Genomic DNA, 9,900 nt, shown 5'->3' with positions numbered 1-9,900 from the left:
TGTCTTCAGGCTACTTACAGGCACCAATAGCTTTCATTGTAAGGGAGAAATTTTACTAAAAAAAAATCAGCAAGCTGTGGATTAGATGAGAGACCAGTAACATGTCTGATTTGTTGTAGCTAGGGTCTTTTATCTATTATCTTTGTATTTTCTCACTAGTAAAGTCAGCATATGCTTAGTTGCCGTGATTCGAGTACATGCTTTTGGTTATCCACTATCCAAGCATCAATCAAAACGATTTACTCACAATCTCTTCATTTTGATTATTTTATATGTACCAACGACAAGCTATTGATGGCCGTCCTTTTACTGGTTATTGTCTATTTTTAATGAGGTTGTTTGTAATCTTTGCAGGTTATGAACACTAGTTCCTTTTATTGATTGGCGGTTTTGGTTATTGTGGAATGCTTCAGTAGTTTGTGGTGCTTTCTTCGATAAAGGTAGATATTTGTGTATAAATGATTTCTTTTTATGAATTGAAATTTGCACTTCAATTTTGTAATTTTTGTAGCTTGATCAGTCGTAGTAATTAACTTCACATGCAACTTACAATTAGGTGAACCATTCTTATACAGAGAAACAGTTCAATCATATTATGGAATTGAACAATACGAGGTGTGCCGGGTGGTGTAGGTGTGGTGTTGGTGGTGTGGGTGTTGGTTGTGTAAGTTATAAGAAAGAAGCTTCACACTGAAATCGATGCACTCGAAAATCCAGGTGAGCAATGCTTATTTGATCAAAGTGTTTTCTTAATTTTATGGAATTGAACATGTATCAGTACTTTAGATTTTAGAATGTTGAATTTGAGTTGGAGATAGGACAATAGCATGGTGCAGTGGCGGATATGAACAATAACAAATGGTTAACAGGGTGAGGCTGGGTTTAGCAGCCCGAAAATATGTGTAGAAACTAGGGAGTTTAGAGGGAATGCCTGTATTAGTAGTAATGAACTGGTGTGATGTATTATAACTCTACTTGTTTTTTTTGGTATCTAAATGTCTCATGCAAGCAAAATATGTGAAACATTGACATATAGATTTTACTCCTCTTCTCGCACCAATCCTTTCTATTTGGTGTTTCATTTTCCAAATCAGTGTAAACTTATTATTGTAAATTACTTCAGCACTTCTACTCAATCTTGCCTCTAATACCTTAGAAAAGGTGAGTAGTTAGTAAATCCCTAGTTAGGCAAGATGAGTTCAAGTGCAAAATCCTTTTTTTTTCCTTGCCTTCCATCAAGCTATTTCTTTCGTTACATTGCTAGATAACTTGTTTGATGATGCTGTTAGGTGTTGAATCCTGGCATGTGGTACTCGTACTTTGCCAACTGGGCAAAAGTCATTTTTAGTAGTATCTTGTACATATATATGTCGTCAAATTCATCTTTTAAGTAATTCTTCTTCACTACTTTTTATTTTTTTCCGCTTATGTTCGTAAGTATCTTGTGCACTTAAAGATCTCCACTGCATCACACATGAGTTGAAGGAGGAAATGAATGAGATGAAGTCTTCCTTCGCTAATGTCATGGGTGTGTTAAAGGTGAGTTTGCACTTGTGTTTTTTGCATATGATATCAATATAATATCATTTTGGTGTGAATGTATGATCTAGAACTTATATTCTCTTATCATTTTGGTCTTTCAGACTTGGGAGTTGATTCCTTATTGTTACCGTGGTTACTAGGTGTTACCGCATTCTTTGCAAAACAAATTTCATCACGAGATTTTGTTAACTGTGACCATAATGAAGTACTGAAGGTAGGTCAATCAATAAAGTTTTGGATAAGTCTACGGATAAGTTGTAAATTTCAAAATCCGATACTCATTCATTATGTATGACTTTTTAGTTGTGATTTGTAGTAATGAAAATTAGTATTTGATCAGATGTACTTGTGAGGTTTTATGTTTATTGATAACTTTTGTGGAATTCATTAAAAATAAAAGGGAGACATGTTGTGCAGGTAAATGTGGTAAATGGGTGGCAGGGCCAAAATAATTTTTTTTAAATACAAAATTGTTTAGTAACGCAAAAACCGTTACTAATCTCTTCATTAAGTAACACTTACGTGGAAGTAAAAGCGTTAGCAATGGGTGCAAAAACCGTTAGTAAATGCTTCAATCAGTAACACATATTCTACGCTTAACAAATGTTACCAATTTATACAAACCGTTACTAATAGCTAAAGGAACTTACATTTTATAACCGTTAGAATCTAAAGGAAACCGTTAGTATTGTTGGAAATAAGTAACACACGTGTTGGCAAAAAACCGTTAGTAATTAATTTTAGTTACGCTAAATAACCGTTACTATAAATAATGTGTAACGGTTAAAAACCGTAACTAATTAAATTAACACATTAATAACGCCCAAACAGTTACGCATAAAAACCGTTACAAATATTTTTAGTAACGGCTAGAAACCGTTAAGGATATCCTATTTTGGTATAGTGATCAGAATTCATTTTTCTAGTAAATAAATTATGGAATAAAAATTGAAAATAGTAAAAGTTGTGTGAGATAGCAAATTGGTTTAATTTCTTACGGAGAGTTATGTTATATATGCTAGTGGAGGGCCAGGAGAGTTATGTTATCTTGCACACACCCCAATAAATAGATTCCATGCATGCATGATTCATTTCAATCTTGCACACACCCCAATAATTTCTTACATAATTCATTACAATCTTGCCCACAACCCAATGACCCTAATCAATAGCGTACACACCACAAGAAAATAAAATCCAATAATTCAATCTGACCCTATAAAAAGACTGTCTTTTCCTCTCTAAAATGCACATTCCCGCAAACATCAGTAATATTTTATTTTTGTCTTATCAATAATACTGTCTTCATCTCTCTCTCTTTCAGTAACAATGTCAAGCAGGGGATCATCATTTAGCGTAGATGAAGACACAGTATTATGCCAAGCATGGTTGGATAATTCAATTGATCCAATTACCGGAACAAACCAATCAGGCAACATATTGTGGGATAAAATTAAAGAACAATTTGAGAATCAGAGGATGATACGGGGTTTTACAGAGGCACGAACTATGAGAAGTGTTACAAGTCGTTGACAACTTATAAATAAAGCAGTTACTTTATTTCGTGGATGTTTGAATCAAGCCGAAGATATGAACAGATCAGGAACTAATGAAATGGACATTGTAAGATATATATATATATATATTATATATATATATATATATATATATATATATATATATATATATATATATATATATGGGATGGTTATATGAACTCCACCTTATAGCGACTCCAAAGTTACTCCACTCATAAAAATGAATTTACAAAATGAACTGAGGACTAATTTTTTGTGGATGTGTACATTTCATGATGGAGAACACCCCCACCAAAAATCAGCTCAATTGAATATGTCTAACCTTGTCAAAAATTGTATCGAAATTAAAAAAATCTGGACCGTTGGATAATTTCATAACTTTCTAAATGATTTTTGATGAGGTTGTACATCTTCAAATGAGCTGATTTTTTGTGAGGATGATCTCTATTGTGTGGAAAACATCTCCACCAAAAATCAGCTTCTAGTTCATTGAGTTAAGTGGCGGAGTTCATTTGGAGTTCTTTTTAGTGGAGTTCATATAACCATCCCCATATATATATATATAGCTAGAATATAATTGATTAAACTCAAACTAATATTTTTTTTTCTTTTACAGATGGAGCAAGCAAGGAAGTTATATGTCACGAGGTCTTCATATAATAAACCCTTCAAATTTGATCATGCGTGGTTTATTTTGAAAGACTACCAAAAATGGGCGCGCCATTCAATTCCAACTACACCTGGTTTCTCTCAAGCTAATTTTCATAATGGGTCTCCAGCTCCATTAAACGAACAAGATGGCATGGGGGGAACACCTGATTCTGAAATGCAAATACCTGGTTCATCAAAAAGACCGGATTGTGGAAGAGACAAATCAAAACAAAAAAAAAAAAAGTTGACAGTGAAAACGAAATTTCTCTCAAAGAATTAACGTGACAATCTCAACGGGCAATGGAGGCCATTGAAGCAGAATCGACCGTGGGAAAAATTCTATGAAAGTGAAGCGCCTAATCCTTCAAGGATTAAACTTGCAGAAAAAAAAAGAATTTCGTGAGACATTGGCATGGGAAAAGGAGATCATGAGCACAAATACATCGACTATGACACCTTAAGGAAAAGAATGGTACAAAAACGCAAAGAAACAAATTTTGAAAGATCAAATTTTGAAAGATCAAATTCTTCGCAATGCATGGACTCCTTCAAGAAATTTGCACTTTGAAGAATACGGAGAAAGCGATTGATTAATTTGATTAAGAATTTTAAATGTTTCGTATATGCATTTTTAATGTATTTCCTTTTAATTTGTTGTTTTTTTATTTTCAATAAATGTTTTATTTAAATAATTAATTAAGTTGTTGGAAATCGGAATAAATTTAATCTTAAAATTGAAATTATAACAAAGAAATACAACTAAATAAAAAAAAAATTAAAAGGGTAGGATAGAATGGTAATTGCATAAATTAAGTTATTAAAAAAACAAAAAAATATAGAATTCAATGCTAACCGCCAATGGGAGTGGTGGGTGGAAATATTGATTGAATGGTAACCGCCAGTGGGAGTGGCGTGCAGAGTTATTTGAAAATGAAAATAAATTTCTAACCGCCACTCGCTATGGCGTGTAGAGCTATTTCTTTTTTTTTGGCCGCCACTGGCTATGGCGTACATAGCATACGCTATCGCGTTAAAAGTGACTGAATAAATAGAGAAGCTTATAAAGATAGCGTTGGCGGTATAACGTTTTAACGTACCATTGGATCACATTTTACGTGAAATTTGGTGTTTTGCCGCACCATTGGAGTTAGCCTAAGAAATTTCCTGTAGCAGAAGTCTTTGCCCTGGGAATTCGGGAGGCCATATATATCTGTGTAAAGTAAACAATGGGCGTCAAATACATCCTGAAGAAGGATATAATTGTAAAAATCAGGAATTTCTTGTTTAATTTTGGGAAATAGATCTTCAGTCATAATTAAACCATTAGCTACATAATCTAAATAACATCGAGGGAATATTAAGAGGAAGTTCAGAGGAATAATTTTTTTTTCTAAACATCGTCTCATAAGAACAAGGCTGAAGTGAACCTTGAGCAGGCTGGGAGGGAGAAGGATCTCTACCTCGAGGATTGTCGATTTTTACAAAATTGTTTTCCAAAGTATAGAGAGGTGGAAGGTAGTTGGTGATATCTTCAAGAGAAACAGGGAGAGGGTTGCCATATTGATCGGCTCCAGTTTTGGCTTGAATTTCTTCATCGCTGCCTCGAAGAAGTTCCACTACCCTAAGAGAATCTCTACGACTCTGCAACGTAGCAGGTCTCTACACTGAAACAAAGGCAAGGATATGCCAATCAGATAGAAGGTTCGAGATTTGTTTAAAAAAGGAAAAGATAGGTAGAAGTTACTATGTACCTCCAAGATTGAAGATGTGGTGTACCAGAGTAGGTACATCAATAGGCCTCAAAGTCTCCCACTGGCCAGATACGATGATAGGATACTGTGTGGACCCTCATAAATGGTCCACATGGCATTACCTTATCCTCTTCATTTGTGGCCTCGTTGGATCAACTTGTGTAGTGAGACATCCAACTCGATGGAGTGCTCAGCAGCACAATGCCTCTAGGGACCAGTTGGGCATGATCTCTGGAATAACACCCAGACTGGACCCTTCATATTTGCAGGCCTAGCCCTGGTTCGTAGCTAGGACATAGCATGGCATATGGGCCAAGCCTCACTATAAGCCCGTAATCAATTAAAAACAAGGCCCAGCCGGATCTCACATAATCTGGAGATTTTGACTCTATCCAATGTGACTGAAAACTAGGGATAAGGATCTATATCCAGAGATTCTCTATCCAATGTAACTGAAAACTAGGGATAAATATTCATATCCAGAAATTCTCTAGTTTTTCGGATTGTTACATATTGAAGAGTTTTCAGCAATAGAACTACATTGAAAGCTCTATACTCCGTAGACTTTCAAAGACTTGATCCCTCTAGGGTATGTAGGCAGCCACTGAATTAAAAAGTGGTTCAGTCACAACAACTAAAACATTTTTTCTTATACAACAAGTTCAACAAGGTGCGCAAGTTCTAAAATTGTTTTGTAGTAGCGGTGATACTCTCGCAGGTGGTGATATTCAGAAGGTCAGTTTTTGTTTTAAGAGTGTCTGGGTAGATCTGTTTTGCTTCAGTTTTTGCCCCGACATCTTTTGGCGCCATCTGTGGGGAAATCAATCCACGACTACGTTCTTCTCTTTTATTATATTGAATATCACGATCAATGACTGCTGGTAGACCCAAAAGAAATCAAAGGGTGGCTGACACTAGTCAGGCTCTAGAAATTGCACAAAACCTGCCTCCTAATGCTGAGATAGTAGAACACATAGTTGCTGACGAGGTTCATGCTCAGAAGAAGTATACGCGTCAGATTCCCCAACAAAATCTGGACGCCCAGCATGAAGAAGAAGATTTGGTGGAGACCCTACGAATTACTGTTCCAGTAGGGAAACAAGATGCAACTAGGGATACTTGAGTCATCACACACAGAGATGGATTTGCATCTGCTGGGGCAAGACCATCGATGTTGCCTCAGTGTCTGCAGCAACGCCTTAGGCCTAGGTCGGGGTGCTATTTCCACCCAATCAAGACCATCCATATTGCCTAGGCGTTTGCAAGGCCGCCTTGGGCCTGGATTGGGCCCTCAGGATCTAAGCCACAATGCTCACCCATTTGATGAAGAAACTCTAATGTTTATGTTGCTTAGGCTGACCAGAGAAAACAATCAGCTTAGGAAAAATGACGACAAAAGGCCTAGGGAAGAAAACTTTCAGCAAGAATCTTCCGTACCAAGGGAGAGCAGGTCTCAAAAGAGGATGCATCATCTAATGAGCCACGCCTCCAGCCACACCCAAAACCACAAAACTCCAATTGTGGAGCGTTTAGGTGGTGCTGACGCTGTACTAGGACAAGTTCGTAGCCCACAGTGTCACCGAAGTAGATCAGTGTCAAGACGTTCCCAGTACCCCAAGGAACAATCAATGTCAATTTCCAGATATTCCTCTGCGGCTCAAATTGATATGGAGCGTGACATGCAACGCTCTCGCAGTCTGGTACTGCAAAGAGGACAATACAGACCAGCTCGAGGTAACAGAAGATTTGATCGTAGTCCTGGAGGTTCAGATTCCTCAGAATCCGGATACAATGGTTCGAGGAACACTCGCTGGAGGACTAATGGAGGTTATCAGATGGTTGGAGATAGAAGAGGTAGCTAACAGTGGACTAGAAGCCACAGAACCGGAGCCCTCCACAATTCTGTGGGTGGTTACGCTTGAACCAGAGAGCTAAACCCACGCAAGGCTGAAGCAAATTTCAGGCAACATAGGCAAGACTCTGTTGAGCCAGGCGGATCCCTGAAAGGAGAAACCGCATCTACGAGTCGGCACGTAACAATGTCGCCTGCGGGCAGAAAATAGTGACAACTTGAATGAGCAGCGAGTCCAAGAACTCATTAGAACTACCATGGATTCCAAAGCTACTTGGGAAGATAAACGACATAAACTGGCAATCAAAGGACCTGAGGAATCTCCTTTTATAAATGAAATCAGAGATTACATTTCCCCTAATTCTTTCAAATAACCTTCAGTTCCAACGTACGATGATGTAGATGGTTGTCCATATGAGCACTTGATGAAGTACAAATCGTCTATGGCTCTTTTTAATAACAATGATGCGTTGATGTGCATAATGTTCTAAGCTACCCTTAGGGGAGAAGCTTTGACAAGGTTTAACGAGCTCCGTCCTCGTTCAATCCATACATTTCTACAGCTCGCCGACAAGTTTTCAAAACATTATCGCTACAACAGGAAGACCATAAAAGGTTCTGGAACTCTTTTCAACCTCCACATAGAGAAAGGAGAAAGCATTCGAGACCTTGTCAGAAAACTCAGGGTGCTTCTCAAGGAGGTCAACAATGTCCCAGATGACATTGTTGCACAAGCTTTCAAAAATGTTCTTCCTTTTGATAAGTCTGGTCTATACAACTCACTAACTCAAGCCTCCGTAAAACAGATTCAGATTTGCCGGGTGCGAAAGTAAAGGTATGCTACTATTCAGGAAGATTCAAAGTACAAGCAGCAAAAGGATTTTGCAAGTGATAAAGGAAAACAGCAATAGCAACAGCGTGACAAAGACAGAAAGAAGCTTAACAAAGATGCCAAAACTGGTGTCTCACAGAGTCAGAAACAAGATGGCCACCCGAGCAAAGATCTTACTCTTCTAGAGCTTAGTCAGTCTATCAGAATCGTATGACAAGCTCAAAGGAAAACTCTCCAAGCCATTCCCTATGAAACCTGATACTGAGGGAAGGAGAGATAAGTCAAAGAAATACAAGTATCACAATGATTTCGGCCATACTTTGAATGACTGTTATGCATTCAAGAAGGAGATTTCCAGAATAGCAGATGGGGGACAACTGAAGGAGTATCTAAAGGGTAGTCAAAAGCTGGCTCATGTAAATCTGATCGAGCACGATGTGATAGATGTATGTCATGCTCAGGCGGCTGTTTGCTTATCCAACCGTGAAAGAAAATAGAGCATGAAGCGCAAGATTCAAAAAATTGGTAGTTGGAATCAAGTAAATAGTATCAACTTTAAATCTGGGTTCTATGCTGAGACTATTGTAGAAGGAGGACTAACTTTTACTGAAGAAGATGAGCGAGGAGTCTATTATCCACACAATGATGCTGTGGTGATTACATCATGGGTTGGCATCCGCAAAGTCCAAAGAATTCTGATAGACACCGGCAGCTCTGCCAGTATCCTATTCTCTGGATGCTATTTTGTCATGAATCTCGATGATGATCTTATTCAGGAAGATGATACTCCAATTATCGGATTTAATGGTGCTCCAGCTAAAAAGGTTGGTAAAATTAATTTGCCAGTCACAGTAGGTCCTAAGGTTGTAGGAGTTGACTTTGTTCTGGTAGACTCCCCATCCACATATAATGTCATTCTAGGCAGAGATTGGCTTCATGCAATGCATGTAGTGGTGTCCATCTATCACCACTTTGTCGAGCTGTTTTACAGTACTGGTGGGATTCTTTTCTAATCCTACTTCATCTCTAATCTCAATTCTTATCTACTCCACATTCTTATCTCATCCGAACACTTTGAGTCCAATTAGTATTTAACTTCCTTTTATTACTATTATTATTAAATTGCCCCTACGTTTAATTTCAACGGTCTAATCCTAGTATCGCTATTCCGCTGGCACGCATCGTCGAAATCAATTTTCGTATTGTTACGTGATGCGTTCGGTACAGTTTTCGACAACCAATTTCTTTTGCAATTTTTTTTATTCTGTGCATCTTTTATTTTTTCTGTGCATTTTTGGCCATCTTTTATTTAACTACATTGCGTCCCGTATATGTTACTTTGACATTTTTTCGTTCCCGATAATTCACGAATTTTTCTCGACTGTCCATTTTCCTATCGTTTACGTCCACACAACACTTTGCTGTACATTCCGCTCATTCTTTTCTTATTCCATTTTTTCCTTGATTTTTCTTCTCTTCTTTGCCATATGAACTTCGTTCGCATGCCAAAGAGGGGGCGGTGTTTCGACCCCTACCTACGTGGCAAACGTCCATTAGTAGGGGTCTCTATTTTATTCGTTTAATAAACAGGGCTAAAACCCAAGTTGCAATACCATGGATCAATGTACAGGCCCATTAACTCATGTGTCTAAGGCTAAACCGCTTAGCCACATGGCTTGCCACTAATATATGTTAATTTATGCCCAGATTCGTTTCTTATCAAAGAGATAAGTA

General features: G+C 37.7%; 1 protein-coding gene across 1 annotated transcript; it reads left to right on the top strand.

Annotated features, from left to right (window-relative positions):
* The first annotated feature begins 8,666 nt into the window (after window positions 1-8,666).
* LOC147484800 (uncharacterized) lies at window positions 8,667-9,179 on the top strand. Its single transcript, XM_086579821.1, has one exon. The coding sequence runs from the start codon at window positions 8,667-8,669 to the stop codon at window positions 9,177-9,179; it is 513 nt and encodes a 170-aa protein (XP_086435947.1).
* Window positions 9,180-9,900: the final 721 nt, after the last annotated feature.

This window comes from Coptis chinensis, chromosome 8, assembly GCF_015680905.1.
Source record: "Coptis chinensis isolate HL-2020 chromosome 8, ASM1568090v1, whole genome shotgun sequence".
NCBI classification, from domain to species: Eukaryota; Viridiplantae; Streptophyta; class Magnoliopsida; order Ranunculales; family Ranunculaceae; genus Coptis; species Coptis chinensis.
Note: the sequence above shows the minus strand (reverse complement) of the source record. Positions and strands in the feature narration are given on the sequence as shown.